The sequence below is a fragment of the Macrotis lagotis genome, chromosome 1 (genome assembly GCF_037893015.1).
Source record: "Macrotis lagotis isolate mMagLag1 chromosome 1, bilby.v1.9.chrom.fasta, whole genome shotgun sequence".
Classification (NCBI taxonomy): Eukaryota; Metazoa; Chordata; class Mammalia; order Peramelemorphia; family Peramelidae; genus Macrotis; species Macrotis lagotis.
In genome coordinates, this window is record NC_133658.1 from 238,134,561 (window position 1) to 238,154,243 (window position 19,683).

At 37.3% G+C, this 19,683-nt stretch overlaps 1 protein-coding gene across 5 annotated transcripts in view; it reads right to left on the reverse strand.

The window, feature by feature from the left end:
• PLB1 (phospholipase B1) overlaps positions 1-19,683 on the reverse strand; it is a 224,008-nt gene that overhangs the window by 31,658 nt on the left and 172,667 nt on the right. For all 5 annotated transcript variants that reach the window (XM_074209801.1, XM_074209798.1, XM_074209799.1 and 2 more), the window contains 6 exons: positions 17,058-17,125; positions 15,302-15,345; positions 15,011-15,110; positions 9,731-9,782; positions 8,599-8,679; positions 4,587-4,652 (listed from right to left, as the gene is read on the reverse strand). In XM_074209801.1, the coding sequence (XP_074065902.1) occupies positions 4,587-4,652; positions 8,599-8,679; positions 9,731-9,782; positions 15,011-15,110; positions 15,302-15,345; positions 17,058-17,125 (411 nt within the window). The remainder of the gene's footprint in view (positions 1-4,586; positions 4,653-8,598; positions 8,680-9,730; positions 9,783-15,010; positions 15,111-15,301; positions 15,346-17,057; positions 17,126-19,683) is intronic.

Here is a 19,683-nt window from a genome sequence, read left to right on the forward strand (position 1 = left end):
TGCTCTTTACATTGTTTCCATTGCTGTTGAAAGATACAAGGTATGCTAGATTGATGGTTCATTAATTAAAATAATTGGGATGATTTGTTTTTAGGGATTTTGGTTGTCCTATTAAAATAGGGCAACTCCCCCTCCCAATATCCCTTATTGACCTGTGCAATTGTAGCTGGCTTACTGTTTATGACTTTGAAAGTATTTCTTCAAATTAATTTTGGTAAGTAAAGCAAATTCATATTCATTGTTTTCTGTCGGACATGGAAAATTCATCTGAGAAAAAAAAAGTGACTTTTGAAGACTGACTATTAATTGGAATATAAGCAAGATCAACTATATGGCATACAGAATTCTCTGATGGATGTCAGGAAATATCTTCATTTCCACCTCACCCATATCTTCTGGTCATCGATGATTAAAATTTTCCTATTAGAGGGCAGATTTCTGGGTTTAAAACTGATATATGCAAACATCCCTCATTATGCTTAGTCTTTATTTTGAATCATTTTATTAGGTTTCTCTTTTAAGACAGCACTGTGTTGAAAGATTGGTGTATGACTTTTCAATTTAAATAGGGTAGAAAGATAGGTCCAGAGTTATGGCATTGCCTAGAAGAAAGGACAGTTCAAGTTGAAGGATGATGAAACTTGAGATGGAAAGATCCACAAGATAAGTAACACTTACTTCACAAGTGCCAAAACAAGCCTTGTCTGTGAGATTCTACTGTAGGGATAACTTGAAGTAGGTCACTGAATCCAGCTATTGAATCTGGGAAAATTTGGTCTCAAGTCTTGAAGTTCATGGCTGATCAACTGATACCATTAGATCCCTTGTAGGCTCATAAAGCTGATTTTAGGGATTTGTAGCTGACTCATATCCTTTTTACCATGTAAAAAGCCACTAGTTTACTCAAAACAAATGAGTCACAATGGAGGAGTGGGGTTATTTCTTTGAGCTGTTTCATCATATCCCCTGAGCTTAGGATGTTTAGGGAACTATTTAGATCAGTAATTACCAGAGGAGTAAATACTCTCCTTCTATGTAAAATATCTCAACCAGTGTTGAAGACAAGTCCCATGTGAACAAGAGAGACCATTCAATTCAACAAATGTTTATTAAGTGCCTTCTATGTGCCAGAGATTGTGCCAGGGATACAAGACAAAGAATAAAACACTAATGTCTCTTCCGGGAGCTTACATTCTATTGGGTTGGATGTGATTCAGAGTTCAGGTATATATGTGTAGGGAAGATGAAAGACTGGAATTAAAAGAATAGAGCATCAATGAAAGGGATCTCCTCTCGTATGGGGACCCAAGGTTCTGATTATTTGACATGGATTGACATTTAATTCCATGGAGGAATGAGAAGTCAAAATAGATGAAGAGACAAGTTGCATAAAAGGTAATAATGACAGTTAATCATTAAACTAGAAAAAAACAATTTTCCATGCAATAAAAAATACACATTTTTGGTAGTTTTAAGATATTGCTATATACCTATTACAATAGCTGTTGTTTGTCCTTTGTACTTAAAGAAGAACAAATGACATTGTGATGTTAGGGTCAAGACAGAGTATATTCAACTATGGCTGATCAGACCAATATGACCTCAGAAGGCTCTACCACAGATTAGGCACCAATAGCCCTTTTGAAATTTGGGATGGAAATGTCTCCAGATTTGCACATCTCATGTTTTCTTTATAATAAAATAATTAAAATGGTGAAATGCAAATTCGGTGGGGCACTGTGAAAGAGATTTGTTTTTGGAAGCATTAAAAATTGAGTTCTTCTGGAGGACAACCTAACAAGAGTTGTAAAACTGTTTATGTTCTTTGGATTGAAAATGAATTTTGAGGGTAAACATCAAGGAAATAACCCAGCAACCACATGCAATGTATGCATGTACCAACATTTATAAAGATTAGACGAGAATTTGGAGAGACTATTTAGAATGGTTGAATGCATATTAATTTTACCTTTATAAAATTGTTTATATTTATCATCATAATCATTCAAATTGTAGAGAACTTATAACAGCTCATTCTGCCTAAATTCCCTTATCTCTTAGTATCTAGGTCTTGGCTGTAGAAAAGTGCATTTCTGAGTATTTCCATCCAACTTCTCACCTAAATTTCAGTGAGTGAGCTCTTCCCTGTAGACCTTGATGGTTTTGTACTATACCTGTTGCTATCAATTATTCTGTGTGTGGTAGAGAAAAACTAATTGTAACTTCATAGTACTTCCATGATTCACATGTGGAACTCTCCTACTGCTCTGCCTTAATCCATACTGTGCCTGATGTATGGAATGCTCTCCTTTTTCTTCTTTCCCTACTGATCTCTTTCTTCCTCTCTTCCAATCCAATAAAAACAGCATTAAATGCTTGCTGTGTGAGTCATTGTCCTAAGCCTCTTAGCTCATGTAAAGATGGGTAAAGACGGACAGCTAGGTGGCACAGTGTGGATAGAGCACCAGCCCTGAAGTCAGGAGGACCTGAATTCAAATCTGACTCCAGTCACTTAATAATTACCTAGTTGTGTGACCTTGGGCAAGTCACTTAACCCCATTGCCTTAAAAAAAATGAGTAAAGATAGTTTCTGCCCCCAAGAAATCCATTTCACTCTAAGGAATTTGTGATTGCCTCTTGGGATCTTTACTAGGAAATCTTTCTCATGAGTAACAATATTCACTTTAAACCTCACATAACACCCTGTTTTGCATCTCAATGCAGGAGGGCAGGAAGTGTATTTTATCTAAATTTTTAATCTCCTAATGTTTAGCAATTTGCTGCATTATTTCCCGGTCTCTCCCCTTCATTCCAGTCATTGTATAAGGGTATCTGGAAGCTTGAGTGAGTATGTTAGGGTGATTTAGGAGAAGCAGTCCAGGTAAGGTTATGAGCTATGACAAAACATACAGTAAGTCTTGCAGTAGCAGCAGCACCAGCAACAGCAGTTGATTGTTCCCCAAAGACTTTACTTGTGCCACAAATGAAATCACTTCAATTTTTCAAAGAATATTCCTTCTCTCCTATATAAATACCCCTCTCTTCTTGATTTATTGACTACAAAGATACATTTGGTTTGGGTGACCAAAGTTCTCCAAAAAAAGCTGTCTTCCAGTCTTTTGGAGGAGAGCTTTAAAGGTGAAATTTTGGTTAGCCAAATCAAATGCATTTTTGTAGCAAATGAACTATAAATGCAATAAGTGAGATCTTGCATTCTTTAAAACTTTCAGCCCTTTGTGTGATTATAAAGAGATAGTCTCCTAGAATTATCATTTAATAAAACCTGGCTATTTCCTTCTTATAATTTTATTAAAGATACTTTTATCTTTATCATTCTCCAAAGGAATTTAAAGAATAGGCAATTTTTTATATTTTTTAATCATCCTTTTTGGTAGCAATTCTTGTATTTCAAATTGGTTTTACACTTGGTCTCTCCATTTGATGAGGAGACAAACTATTTGTTGGCTGGAATGATTTCTAGGCTCTTAAGGCCTCCTCCTTGTGGTGCTTGCTTTATATCACTTAAATTTTCTCAGGAAATGGTGAGAGTCTATGTTGATTATGAATCTTGAGCTAGAAGAGATCTCAGAAGTTGTCAAATCCAGCTTCTTCTTAATGAGGAAACTGAAGTACAGCATATTTAAGTGTCAGAGGTGGAATTTAAATTCAGGACCTCTGTCTTTTGAGTTAGTGCTTTCTTCAAAACCTATCACCAAACCCAAAGTGCTCTTTCCTCTGGACCAAACAACATGTTGGTTCCAAAACTGTATCTATTTCCTAATATTTGGCATTAATAGTTTATTTTAATAGGCTATTTCAAAGGTATTTTAACAGCTTCTCAACTACTTTAGCTGAGTTGGAATTAACTTTTACAAAGATAAAAAGCCATTTTCTGCCTGTTAAGATATAGTCCATTTCATTTTGGGGGCATTCTTTCCTTGAAGTAAATATTCATTAAATATAAGCATTCTACTTCGTTTCTTTGATGCCAGCCCATTATTTTCCAGCATGCTTTCTGATGTCATCACCTATATTCACTTTTGCATCCAAATTACCAAGTAAAAAGACAATTACAAATGCATAAATAGATTTGTAATCTCTTAGTCTTGGATATTCTCTCAAATGATGCACTTTGCAACCCATTCAAGTCAGTCCATTTTAGGTGATCATTATCCACTTCCTTGATATGTAAGGATAAAGAATAGAAAAAAGGAAGATCCATTTAATATGCTGGAGGCCTTCTTCACTCCTCCCTGGTACCTTGAGAGTGACAGTGGAGTTCCCTGGTCATCAACCTGTCATCTCTCACTTTTACCATATGACCATCCCATTTTCTCTTTCTATCTATATGGCTCCTCAGTGATGTGAAGGACTGCTCATAGTATCATAACTTACTATGTACAGAAACATACAGGTACCCTTTGTTACAAGTTTACTCTCTTGCTTTAGGGTAGGAGATCTTATCTTTCTTGTGTCTTAGATCCATTTGGCAAGTTGATAAGACCTATGCTTCCTTTCTAAGAAGAATGTTTTTAATGCATAGAATAAAACACATGTAATTACAGGATACAACCAGTAGCTTTTACCTCTTTATAGAAGATGTCCAGTGTTTGTTGGAGGGACTGTAAATAATTTTTCACTGAGTGGGCCTCCTGCAGGGAAAAAGATGGAGAGGTCACCTTGTTAGATGTTTATTCTCTATGAGAAAGAAAAGACAGACTCAAATTCTCAAAGATCTAGACTCAATGCTCTGTGATGCAGGGCAATTCAAAGGAATACATGACTTGGACTTTATAAAGAAGATGACAAGTTCTCATTAGGCTGGGATTCAGAAGTTCTGGACATAGAGTGTGTATTCAATAAATACTTGTTGATACAGTAACTGACTCACCGCTTTTGCATTATCAGATAATCAATCACATAAGAAAACTATAGATTTGTGGGAACTAAGAGTGAATTCAATAGAAAGAAGGGGGGAAAAAGCTTCCAGAAGGTCAGGAGAAAAGCATCTACATTATTCTTTACAATTATCTAGCCCTTAATGTGAACAAGACCTAGGCACCCTTTTTGCCAACTTTGCTTACTCTAGTATTAATCTGGGAGAGGAAGCATTCATACATATAGTGAGGTGGGGCACGAGATAGATAAAAAGAGACTGAACAGTCAGATCTGCTTTCCTCCAGGATGGACCTGGACAGAAAGTATCCAAGAACTTGCTGTTACTTCAGAAAAGTGCATTTGGGTACATTGTTTTTTGTAGGTGCTAGATCTGGCTTTTTTCCTGAAAGTGGGTTTGATCCCTTTATATATCCTAAATCTCATCCTGGGATTTCTACTCAGAGGGTTCCATCTTTTTTTCTCCATTCCTTCAACTCTTCTTAGGGCCTGCGAGAACCAGGGAGCAGAAGGTTTCCTAGTGGCAAGGGTCTATAAAGGGAAGACAAAACCAAATGCCAGATCTGGCTTAAATGGACCAAGAAATGGAATATGGCATATTCAAGGAATTGGGCCCCTTCCTTCCAACTGGTTTGGACTGTGTTCACACCCACTCATAGCAACATTTGAGCATTGTTCTTGTTTACTTTTTTTTTTAAATAAAGACCTGGAATTAGAGTTTAATACACTCTGGTGGTGTTCCTTGGTCATTAGTCACACTTTGCTAACATAAGCAATGAAATCAAAAGGATGTCTTCAGATATTTAGAATATAGGGTCATATACTTTGGGCTAGCAGGTGCTATAGAGGGCACCTTGTCCAGTCTCTTTACAAGTACTCAGATGAGCATATATTTTGTCATTTGAACCAGGTCCTCTGATACCAAATCCAGGATTCCTTTTATTACTTCCCTGAGTTACTGACCCATTATAGTGAGAGAACTAGGTGAATGTACAAGTTCAGGTCCTTACCTTCATTCATTGTTCATTCAACAAGTATTTATTAAGTGCCTACTGTATACAATGCCTCCTATGTCAGACCTTTCCCTGATCTCTGTAGCCGTTAGTGCCTCCCACTGAGCCTCTGAAAATACTTTATACATATTTTGTGTTTCCTTATTTGTGTGCATACTACTTATTGCTTTAAATGGGAAGGTACCATTTAATTCCTAGCCCCTAGAACAATGCCTATCACATAGTAGGTGATTCATATGTAAGGGAAGTTGGAGGGATTTTTGCCTTCCCTTATGCCATCCCCTCCATTGGAATAGCAATAGCATGGAGTCATACCCCATAAGGTTTTACAGTATTAACGAAGTGTAATATCCTCAAATCCCTTTATGAGGTATGAACACCCCTGTGTTTGAGGTAAAAAGGGAATGACTTGATTGAGCAAACAAATTACCCTTGCCTTGGGGATTTTAAATAGCTGGATGAATTTCAGCAATTTGAGAGTAGGAGAGATTGCAAGCTGGGGAATGCTTGTGGAAGGAGGAGGACTGTGAGAGAGGATTTCTCCAGGTCATGGAGCTTTGAAGGGGAATTCCTAGTTCAGGAAGAGACACTGAAGATATTGTGTCTAGTGAAGAACAGAGATAAATATTGGAGACAGATTGCATACAGAGATAGTCTCTCATGAGAGGAAGTGGTGTCAAGGATTAGGATTTCTGGCTGTAGAGAAGAAAGTCAGGCTATGGAAGGGAGCAAAGTCTGGGAATGCAGCAGAGATGATGCACCCAAAGGAAGCTACCTAAGGATTCCCTGAAGAGAAAAAGGCTTTCTATGACCTACAGTAGTAGGAGTTGATTTGCTTTTGATATATGTACATCCTGCCTGTGTGCTTAAATACCATTATATCCTAAGTTTGAATCTACTCTTTCCATGGATACTATCAGGGAATTCTCTTGACCCCTTTGTAGAAACATACTATGAGTAGGGGGGTCTGATGACTGTGGATCAAAGAATAGAAGTAAACTAAAAAGCAAACTGAAAGCAAAGAGGTTTATTAACATGCTATTTTAAAAATTCTTTTAGTTTTTATAATTATATGCAAGGATTGTTTTCAACATGCATATTTTTTTTGCAAGCTAAGGAATGTTATTCTTGCTAATAGCAGATTCACCATTTGAGGGCACTGATCTGTTTTTTTTATAACCTTTCAAGCTTGCTTGGAGTACATAGCCAATAGTACAGATAAGTAATGCAGTTCATGACTAAAGTGACATTCAGATCATTGTAGTCCTTCAGTTCATCTGCATTGTACTATTGTTTAGAGTTTAGAGAATTTTATAACAGACAAAATTAGAAATCAGATAAATGAAAAAGAAGCATGGGAAGATTTTATAAGGATTGATGAATTCAAACTTAAAAGAAACACTTATGAATTTTACCTGATAAGGAAAAGAAGAGTCATTGATCACCAGGAGACTCTAAGATATTAGAAGCTATAAAGTTGCCAGGGAAGAAGTTACAGGAAGGGAAAATGAAGAAGCAAGAGAGTAAGCTAAGCAAGTGAAGAATCAGGATGAGGTAGGAGCAAAAAAAACTTCTAGTGGAAATAGCTGACTCTTCAGCTGCTTTGTTAGGACTTACTGATTAGAGGAGAGGGATTGCTTTGTTGATTTGCTGGAGACAGGCTGGAGGAAATACTAAAAGCTCACTGGAAAAGTTAAATCCTGCTTGTGTGAAGAGCTACTGGAAGCGTTTTGTTCTCTCCATCACTGTCATCTATAAACCATAAGAGAGGAAACCTTTCAAGGGTGACAGTGTTGCCTTATGCTGATTTCTGTGGTTTGAAAGGGAAAGAGAACAAAGTTTTGTGACTATTTTGCTGTGAACTGTGCTTTTCTCCGAGAAGAGGATTGGAATTTATTGGATGAAGTATCATCCCCTATTTGTGCTTTTGAAGAATCTAGAAGTTTTCTGGCTGAAAGGATTTGTCAATGCAATAACATAACATAACACTCCATGCCCTATTAAGGGTGGCTATGAGTAAAAAGAGCTTGTTGCTACTTCATCATCTCAAGAGCACCAGAAGAATTGGTTTGTTCAGTAGAAAAGCATTAAGAATTAGAAGGAAAGCATCTAGCAAAGAATCTTCTTTGTGTAGTATAGATTATTCTTGAAGGGACCAAGGGTATCAAGATCTGAAGTCTAGAGTTATTAGTTGCCTCAGGCACATGAGCTTCCCCACTCATGTACTTCCTTGTTATGGGTATGGAAATATATACCTATTCTTCCCTGTAGACATTTCACATATTGATGGAAATGTGTGACTCAGGTTTACGGGGACACTGAAGTTTTGAATATTCTTGTTATAGTTTTCTATTGAGTAACTATGATGTTTGATTATGACTGCTTTTACCTTCTGATGAATAAAAATCATGATTATTCCTTCTTTCACCTTGCTATTCAGGAGATATTTTATATTTGAGAATTAATGGTATCATGGTGACTGATTTGGGATAAATGAGAAACACACAGGTGGGGCTCAGAAGTTACAGTATTGAATAGTAAGACCATATCTGCCCTACACTAGGATTAACTCTGAGACCCTGAAAGAGAGTTTGAGTGGTAACAGCATGGAGACTGCCCCTCTCTTAGAATTCTACACTTGCCAGAGAGAATTAGGTACTAAGGGCTCCTTGGTTTGAGCTAGTCTTACCGGGTTTTCACAGTACAGACAGAGGTCATTGCTTCCAACAAAGATCGTGATCAGTTTCCAATCTTGTTCCAGATTGATTTCCTAAGAGAAGAGAAGATTCAGAGTTTTAGAAATCAGGGGTGTTGGAGGTCCACAATAGTGTCATCTGGGAGGCAAACCCTAGAACATTTCTTTCTACTTTTCACTATAAGAATCAGAGAAGGTCTAGCTCTTCTTTGGACAGATCCTGAAGTGAACAATGAGGAAAAATTCAGAATTTGTTGCCCCACCATGATCCACTGAGATGAAACAACATAAAATAAATATTATATAAGGGAAGGGGGAAAAGCAGCTGGACACCTACTAGGCTTAGGGACTTTTCCTTGAATGAACAAGGGTTAAGTGGACAGAGAATGACCTAAGGTCTCACAATTGGTGTTATAGGGCAAAAAATGGAAGATGAAAAAAAGGTAAAAATGGGACAAATCCTGCAAGATGTCTCTTGAAGAGGAGAGAGTAAGCAGAGAGAGGGTGCTTATACAAGGGTAATTAAGGACAGAGGAAGCCCCCTGAGTTCAGGTACTTGAGAAAACTCGTTGAAGTTCTGCAGCAGGGCTGGGAAATTTGCTACCTTTTAGCTGCTGCCATAACAGGAGTTTTACTGCTCTTGTCAGGAGCTAAATTCCAAAGAATAAGTCATGGAGAAAAAAATGTGCCTGCAAGGTTTCAGGGGACAGGGCTGAGGAGCTAAAGGAGGGGGAAATGGAGGAAGCATGTAATGAGAGTTCTATTTTTAGAATACAGTTTTTACATAACAGATCTGAATGAAGAAAAATCATGGTTAAAGTGGGAAATGGCTAAAATCCAGAGCCCGGGAGACAATCCCTTGCCAATCTCATTATTTCACTATCTACTCTCTCTTCCTCTAAAGGTGCATTGAGAAAAGAGAGGTAGTTAGACTCATAGGGAAGGAAAACAAAGTCATATTATATCACATTATGGGGAAGGTCTTGCTTTTCTTATTCCTTGGCAGTGTTCTACTCTTACTCTTTTCTGAAAGGTGCAGGTGAAGTTGGGGAACAATCCCATGTCCTTCCTTATCCCGGGTCACTTCCCTGCTTCCTAATAGGTGACCCTAAATATAGACACTCACCGAGCTTTTCTTCATTCTGTCCACTAGTTCACGGGCCTGTTTTGGCATGTCCCTGTTCAGGGGGAGAAACAAGAAGAGCTCATGTGAGATTGAGAAACAAAGGTTGCCTAGGATAGAGATGGGAGGCATAATGGTTCCATGAAAGGTGAATTCAAAAGTTAGAAACAGGGTGTTGTAGACACCTTCTCTGCAGTAAACTAGGTAAATGATATAGGGTAAGACACAACCTCTTTGGTCTTCAGTTGCTTCATTGATGAAATGAAGATGACATCTGCCTAAAGGCAGAGGTTTGAGATCCTTCTAGCTCTAAGATCTCTTATTTTCTGGCTTGTGGTATGGGAATACTTAGATTCTCACTAGCTAACTCTAGTTAATAAAGGGATGGATGAAAGTGGAAAATGGATATGCTTTAGGATAGACATTCAGACTGGGCTTCTGAACTCCTTTTCTATTTATTACAGTTGAAAGAGCAAGGATCCGGGAAGTAGAAAATTTGGATTCAAATGCCAATTATACCACTTACTATTTTTGCGATGTTGAGAAAATCATTTTACCTTCTGGTTTTCTTCAAGCCTGAGATAAATTCCCACCTTCTATAGGAAATCTTTTCTTATCCCCCTTAATTCTAGTGCCTCCCCTCTGCTGCATAAATTTCTAATTTATCCTGTATATAATTTGTACATTATTGTTGGGTTTATAAAACATTTTGTTAATTTTAATAAATGTTTGTTAAAAAATATAAACTGACTGATTGACCTTCCTGGTTTCAGTTTCCTGATTGATTTGTAAAATGAGGGTGGGTGAACCTAGATTATCTCCATGGTATTTTACTATCTTAAATCTTGTGACTCTGTGAGGACTAAGATAGGAAAAGGAATAAAGAGGAATAGAAACAGAGAACTTGAATCAGCTTCCAAAATGACCGAGGCTTAGCTTTATGATTATATTACTAAGGAGCAACAACAACATTGCAGCCACACAATGTCTCTGAGACTCAACCTATTTTGTGACAAGGAAGCTGTCCCTGTTTGACATTGAAGAATTGCTATCTTTTTCTCTGGCTCTTGAGGTTCAGAGGATAGTACAATCTGAAAAGAACACTGACAAGAAAGGGGATGTGAATCAAACAATTAAGTTTCCCCAGGTAAAACAAATTCAGTCTTCTAAAAGGCATGGCTGGAGAAAAAAAAATAAATCACTGGACTCTGTCAAGTTTTTCAGTTTTAATTAATCAGTACATTTGCAGATGGGAGAAAGGAAGATTAAAAGCAAGCATACCATTGCCCAGGATCTTTAGGAGGCTCAAACAGTTAACTCTATAATGGGAAATGTTGGTATGTGACTGAAAACTTTGAGGGATAGAGAGGCATGGCAGAAAAAGGAAGAAACTATTGAAGATCCTCTCATGTCCTACACAGGAAAAGAATGTAGGAATAAAATTGAATTTTCCATAATGGATGATCAAGATTGAAAGAAGGTTGAAGAAATAGAAACAGAAAGTTTGAAGAAATGAATCTCCCTCACTTCTTGGTTAATTGGGGGAATGATGGGTATGGAATTTACACATACTTTTGTCCACAATTAATGTATTGGTTAACCTTGCCAAATTATATACAAGATAAATAATTTTTCTTTATAAAATTTCTATCTTTTTTTTTTTTAGGTTTTTGAAAGGCAATGTGGTTAAGTGGCTTGCCCAAGGTCACACAGCTAGGTAATTATTAAGTGTCTGAGGTCAAAATTTGAACTCAGGTACACCTGACTCCAGGGCTGGTGCTTTATCTATCCACTGCGCCACCTAGCTGCCCCTATCTTTTTTAATCTTTGTTACAAAGAATGGTTTATGGGGAAGAGGAAAAAGAGGGATCCTAACAATAAGGTAAGAATAAAAGACAAAAATAAAAAAGGTAATTTAAAAAAAAAAGATCCATCTGTATTGATCAATGTTGCTGCTCCCTAGTTCTTTTAGAGGTAATGTTCTATAGATGGCAACTTGACCATTTTTTAATCCTGTAACTTTGAATAAGAGACCAGAGTGTTCAAGAGGGAACAATGAGAAAATTCGATTCCACAATACCACCAAACTGGCTTATTTGTTGTTCCATGTTGCCACTGCTTTCCCCTTCAGACTGGATCTCTTGAGATCCTGACCAGTAGGATTAAGCCACATGACTTCAAACTTCCACCCTTCTTTCCTCCATTCCCAGATACCAAGATCAAATCAAGACTACCTTGCTTCTGAAAAGGCCAGGTCAATCCACAGATCAATTTACCATCCCTGAAACTTCCCAGCCCAAAACACACTTTCCTGATTACCACTTCCCAATTTTTCCTTATTAGAATGTAAGTTCTTGAGGGCAGGCCTTTCTCACTTTCATATTTGTATTTTAAGGGTATAGCATAGTTTCTGTAATATAGCATTTTGCCTCCTACCTCCTTGGCTTTGCATACTATCTTCTACTCCTACTTCTTAGAATTTGTAGTTTTCTTTAAGGCTCAACTCAAAACACCACCTCCTACATGCATCCTATTGTGATCCCTAACTGCTAAGTGCCTTCTTCCCAAATTGCTTCCTGCTCTCTTTAGGGGACACCATTCTTTTCACTTAATCAAAGACTATGCCCTGAAGAACTTAATGCTTTCAGTCTTGAAACCTTTGTCCTAGGGCCAAAGATATCCTAACTATCAAGTGTTTCTCATGGCCGGTGGTATGGAAGCCAGCTCTAGTCATCTTCACTACTACACACCAACCAGCTATCTTCTCACCCTCCATCCACATCCATTCTCCCACTCTTCAGATAAGAGGGCATTCTCTCATCAATGCTATCATTGGTTAAATAATTATTATCATTGCTACAATAATAAGTATCAATCAATATCCCCGAGGCTCCACTTACCATTTAATAACTTTCTGAACTGAAGTATTTCTCCCTTTTGCCACTTCTATATGGTTTATGTTTGTTGTTCCCTTATTAGAATATAAGCTCCTGGATGGCAGGACCTATCTAGGTTTTTTTTTTAAAAAACTACATCCCTAGAGTTTAATACAATGTTTTACACCATAGTGGATTTTATGGATTTATTTACTTATTTATCTATAAGCCTGTTATTTCCCCTAATAGAATGTAAGGTCTTTGAGGACATTTACTGTTTGATTTTTTTTAGGCACATGGTTTGTACTAATAAACACTTGGAGGAATAAATGAAGATGGAGAAGGGTAAGTTTTGGCATAAAGGAAAAACTTCGAACAATTAAAGGTATTCAAAAGTTGAATGAGCTGCCTAAGTAAATTACAGGCTCTCTTTGTCTCACTCTCTCTTTAAAAATCTTTAAGGAAGGACTAAATAACAGTCAGGATAACACAAGATTTAGCAGTTTCTACACTAAAGGATATGAGATCTTGGAATAAAATATTCCCAAGGACAAGGGAGCTAGGATTACAACCAAGGGACACTTATCCAGCAAAACTGAGTCATCATTAAGGGGGGGAAATGGTTATTCAACAAACTAGAGGACTTTCAAGCATTCTTGGTTTTTTGTTTGTTTTTGTTCTTTTTGCAAAGGCAATAGGGTTAAGGGACTTGCCCATGGTCACACAGCTAGGTAATTATTAAGTCTCTGAGGTCAAATTTGAACTCGGGTCCTCCTGACTCCAGGGCTGATGCTCTATCCACTGTGTCACCTAGCTGCCCCCTCAAGCACTCTTGATAAAAAGTCCAGAGCTGAATCTGACTTTCAAATATATAACTACAGAGAAGCATAAAAAAGGTAAGCAAGAAAGAAAAATCATGAAGGATTTAATAATATTAAATTGTTTACATTCCAACATGGGAAGATGATGCTGTAACTCTTAAGAACTTTCTCATTATTAAGGCAATTAGAAGTGGTGTGTATATATAGACAGATCTCACAGGTGTGAGTTCAATAGGAAGGGGTGATATCTAAGAAAATAAAATTAAAGGGTAAGAGAGGAATATACTGGGAGAAAGGGATAGAGAAATGTAGAAGGGGTAAATTGTCTTATAAAAAAGAGGTGAGAAAAAGTTTTTCATTGGAGGGCAAAAGAGGAAAGGTAAGGGGGAGTGACTAAATCTTATTCTTATAAAAAAGGACTAAATCATTTGAAGGACACATTGCAGAGAGGATAGAATAGATGAATGCTGAGATCTCTTCCAATTCTCAGATTTTGCAATTTTCTAATCAGATTTGGAGCCTTGGAAAGGACATGACAGAACATCTAATCTAACTACCTCCTTGATACATAAATCTATATATTTTTTTTCTGACAAGTGCATATTATTTTTCATTTGAACATCTTAGAAGTCATTTATAACCTTTCTGAGCCTCAGTTTTCTCATCTATACCATAGTAATATTAACTGCTATCCACATTTAGAGAAAGAACTGTGGAGTTTGAATGCAGACCAAAGCATACTATTTTCACTTTTTAAAAATTTGTTTTTTTTCTTTCTCATAGTTTTCTCTAACCTTTCATAATTTAACTTATATGGGAATATGTTTAACATAATCTTATTTTTATAAGCTATATCATATTATTTGTCTTCTTGGGGAGGGGGGAGTGAAGGGAGGCAGGGAGTTAGAAAAAATTTAAGTTAAAATTTAAAAATAGTAATATTAATACTAGCCATGCATAATAGGATTGTTTTGAAGATCAAATGAAATGAAAGACTACTTTGTAAACACAAATTGTGTTATAAATATAAAGGGATTGCTATTGTAAAGTCCTCAGGTACTTATATTTGATCTCATTCTTTATAAATTCCAAAGACAGTTGAGATTTAGGTCTGACTTATAAGTGCCAACTACTTGACTATTTGCTTTCATGTATTCACTCTCATTAATTAACTATCCAGGACTGGGAACCAAGAAACCTAGACTCTATATCCTAGGTCACTTTATTTCTTGGGCCTCAATTTTCTCATCTATTGAAGGAAATGATTAACAGACATTACAGCTAAGGTTCCTCTCAACTCTATCATCCTATGGTTCAATTTATCTCCTCTGTCTGGCTCAATAAGCTCCTCCTTTTAAGTCTCTATTTCCTTTCCCCTTTTATTTTATTCCCATCCTTCCCCTCATTAGATCAGAAGGTCTTAGATTTAGAGCTAAAGGGGACCATAGAGATCATCTAATCCAATTGCTCCTCTTAAAGAGGAAGAGAAACTGAAGTCTAGAGGGGATAAAGGAACTTAGAATCTGAACCCAGGTTCTCTTACTCTGAATTCTGAGTTCTCTCCACTGCTTATGATGTTTACTTACTGTGCCATGGCCCCTCCTGCTGCTACATTTAGTCCAGCTGTCTCCTTCTGGATGCCGGTGGAAAATCCATGGAGATAGGGGTTAAATTTCTTCAAAATATCTTTTCAAGAGGGAAGAGACAAAATATAAGTGAAAGGCAATAGGAGATAGTGGGCTTGAATTAGAGGGTCTTGAGAGAGGAGAGTTCTTTGGAGTTTAGGTCTTTCCATTTTACAGAGAAAGGTTCCCCCTCCCTTTGTGTAAGATAAACTGGGTTTCTGGAAAGGGATATTTCTTGTTTATGTTACTTACTTGGTAAAGTGGTGTGAGTTTCTAAGACTCCATCTCCTCCAATGCTAAGGAAGGAAAAGTAGAATCACTCAGATGGTAATCAGTGAGCTTTCTCCAAAAAAGCCAAAATGACTAACATTTTTAAGCACCTACTTTCTACAATTGCTCTGAAGGAGATGAAGATTTAGATGACATAATCCCTGCCCTTTGGAAGTTTACTGTGAATGTATGTGTGGAGGGGGGATAACTGTCCTCTCAGTGCCCCAGGCACTTATGTAAGACAAAAAAAATTGCAGATAATGAACTAAGTTTCATAAGATAGTTCCTTAATAAAACTCCTTATATGGAAGAGATTATTAAATTTATAAAAATTGAAATAAGAATTTTTCTTGCAGAGGTGGGGGGCTATGGGTTTAGAATATTGAATATATATCATCAGACATTGTTTTTGTTCAATTTGACAAGGAATGACTTTCTGGGTAAAGGAAATGAAGGCAATGGAAAAACAAAAGTTAACAACAAAAATAAGATTAAAATAAAAAATAAAACTAGATGGAAAGAGAAAACATTCCAGACAAAGTGAACAGCCTAGGTGGCAATATGGAGATATAAGACTACATGGCATGTTGAGGGGATTTAAAAAGAGAAATGCCCGGTTTGACTAAAGCATAGTGTGTAGGAAGAGGAATAATATGACATGATGCAGGAAATGAAGTAGGAGGCCTTAAATGCCAAACCAAGGAATTTAAATTTTATATGCAAGGCATTAGGAAGTCATTAAAAGATTGTTGTTGAGAAATGACATGACCAGCTCTATATATAGGAAAGATAATTTTAAGGGGATTGAAAGCTGGGTTAGGGGAAAACAAGAGTGGAGGTGGGCTACTGTAAAAATTAGAAAGGATGGTCATGAGGTCCTGAATGAGAGTGAACAACATGCAAAGAGAGAAGAGGGGATAGAAGTTCTTTGAAGACAAGGCTTAGGTCTTATTCCTACACAAAGTAGACAGTAGAAAAAAGAACATGTAACTTAAGTCATGTCTTAGCCCTGACACTTTCTGGCTGTGTGACCTTGAGCTAACCACACCTCTCTTCATCTCTGAAATGGGTAGAATACTTGCACTACTTACCACATAGGACTCCTTTTCTCTCTCTCTCTCTCTGAGGAAAGCATTACATAAACCCTTCAAGTATTTTTGTTTTCAATCTTGAAAGAAGTGTTTGTTGAAAGCAATACCTTCTCTCCTGGGGTCCCCACTCAGATTCTGAAATCCTGATTTTACCACAGGTTCCATTTCATTATCCAAACTTATGGACCAGCATTCCTTGAAATATCCCCCCTCTCCCCACCCTGAAACTCTCATACAAAGGGAAGGCTCCTAAAGATGTCCAGAAATACTCAATTCTGGACTGATGCTAGGCATAACTCATATCAAATTTCAAAGCACTTTCCTCAAAATAAGCCTATGAGGTAGGTAGTACGTACATTAACCTCCTAATTTTATTGATTGATAAACTATTGGTTTTTATGTTACAGATAAGGAAATTGTGATTGAATGATTAAGTAGCCTGTCTAAGATTCCACAGTTAAGCAAATGTCAGAGCTCGGATTTGAATCTAGATTTTCTGACTCCAAATTCAGATATTTCTGCTAGATCATGCTCCCTCTTAGGGATCCAAAACCTGCCCTTAAAATGGATAAGGGATAATTTCTTTCTGCTCCAGGTGAAACATGGCATAGGTTCCCCATCAACAAAAAAGTCGAGAGGAGCCTCACCTCCAGGACAGTCCCCTCCAAGCTGTGGACAGGTAAGTGATGTTTTTTGCTCCAGCTCCTATAGCTGTCTGAGAAAGGCAAGAGGAAGAGTTTTTGAGTAGTGTGGGACCCAGTGGAAGGAACTGAGAAAATCTTTGTGTTGCAGATGAACTGACCCTGGGTGAGTACTTTGGTGAAAAGTGTCCTAGGCTGGAAATCAGAAGACCTGAATCCTGGTTTTTACTGAGCCACTCACTATGTAAGTGACCTTAAAACTGCTTAATTTTTCTGGGCCTCAGTTTACTCATTTGTAAAATAAGGGGATTTTCCAGGGTCCCTTTTTAGATCCTTATATATCTATAATCCTGAGAACTAGAAAAAAATAATTCAGTAGGTACTTGTTCAGTCAGTTCCCTGACTTTTTGTGACCCTATTTTGAGGGTTTCTTGATTAAGATACTGGAGTTGCTTTCCATTTCCTTCTCCAGCTCATTTTACACATGAGGAAGTGAGGCAAACAGGGTTAATGACCTCCCCAAGGTCACACAGCTAATAAGTATCCAAATCCAGAGTTCTTTCCATCTCCTAGTTGTTCTGTTAATTGGCAATCTAACTATCATAATCAACCTCTGTTTGACTCTAAAATATTTTACATTATTATTGCTTATTTTCCATCTTCTACAAGAGTTCTCTTGAAACTGGGATGTTATTTGGCTGTGAGTTTTCTAGTTTTCTTTCTTTTTTCTTTTTCTGGGGGGGGGGAGGTAAAGCAATAGGGTTAAGTGACTTGCCCAAGGTCACACAACTAAGTAATTATTAAGCATTTGAGACATTTGAACTCAGGTCCTCCTGACTCCAGGGCCAGTGATCTACTTTGCCACCTAGCTGCCCCAAGTTTTCTAATTTTCAATCATGTTGGATTTCATGAGACTGGAGTCCATGTCTTATATTCTTTCTCTCTCTCTCTCTCTCTCTCTCTCTCTCTCTCTCTCTCTCTCTCTCTTTCTCTCTCTCACTCTCCCCATCTGTTTCTCTCTCTTTCCATAACTTTCTGACTTTATTGCTAACACTCCCATTTATTAATAAAAAATAATTAAGTAAAAATAAATAAAAGGTGATGGATTCTAAATGACAATTCAGAGTTCATTTAACACCTGCGTAGAAGCTCTGTAGCATTTGACCCTGTAGGCCATCTCTTAACAGATCTCTTCTCCCTTGGTTTCTATGACAACACAGTGTTCTGGATCCTAACTCTCAATCCATCTGCTTCTTCTCTGTCTCCTTCAAAGACTCCTCTTTCTGTTTCCTAACAAAACAACCCTCATTTGATTCTACCATCCCTGCTAGTTATTATTGTATCCCTCCTCCTCTTCTTGTCTAAACTCTTGTGAAAGTTGTCTTTCTTCCTCTCACGTCTAAACCTGCCTCTACAAGAAACCTTTCCCCCTTTAATGTCCCCTTTATTAATTGTCTCCAACTTTTAAAATTTTATTTTTATTTTTTTTTGCAAGGCCATGGAGTTAAATGACTTGCCCAAGGTCATATGATTAGGCAATTATTAAGTGTCTGAGGCTAGATTTGAACTCAGCTCCTCCTGACTCCAGGTCTGGTGCTCTGTCTATTGTGCCACCTAGCTGCTCCAACTGTCTCCAATTTTTTTAGGTTTTTGCAAGGCAATGGGGTTAAGTGGCTTGCCCAAGGCCACACAGCTAGGTAATTATTAAGTGTCTGAGGTTGGATTTGTACTCAGGTCCTCCTGACTCCAGGGCTGGTGCTCTATCCACTGTGCCACCTAGCCACCCCTGTCTCCAAATTTTAAAAAGTTACACCTCATTTTAAAAAAAGTCTAGTTCATAACTTAGTTGTTTGTATACTATCTTCTGCTGTAGACAGCAAGGACCTCTAACATAGGGACTATCTTTTGACTTTTTAATCTTTATCCATTGCCACAGTTCTTGATACATAGATACTTAATGCTTGTTGACTGATTACAATCTGACTTCCAACCACATCATTCAACAGATCTTTTCAAAATTTACCATGATCTTTTAATTTCCAGATCTAATGGTTTTTGACCTCTCTACAACCTTTAAATTCAATATTTTCTTCTTGATATTTACTATTCTGTAGGTTTTCTTGACATTGTTCTTTCCCAGATTTCTTCATGTTTGTCTAACTATTCTTCCTCAGTTTTTTGTGCTGGATTTTTATTGAAGCAACATTCTCTGTCCATGGGTATTTCCAAGATTTTCCAGAGCTCTCTTTCACTTGGCAATCTCATTAGTACTCATGAGTTCAATGATCAGCTCTCTGCAAAGGGTTCTAACAATTATATATCCAGCTTTAATCTTCTCCTGAGTGCCAATTATTATCATTAACTAGCTCTCAAGTTTCTCAAACTTAACATGTTCAAAACAGAACTCATCTTCTCCTTCTCCCACTCCTTTCTCTTTCCCCAGTTTTCCTAATATTGTTGAGAGTGTCAACTATCTTCTAATCATCTGGGTTTTCAAACTTGGTGTCATCCATTGCTCCTTACTTACAGTCTTCCTACATATTCAATCTATTGTCAAGTATTATTGTTTCTACCTTTTCATGTTCTTTTTTTTTCTCTGACACTGTCAGATAAAGCTCTCATCATCTCTTGG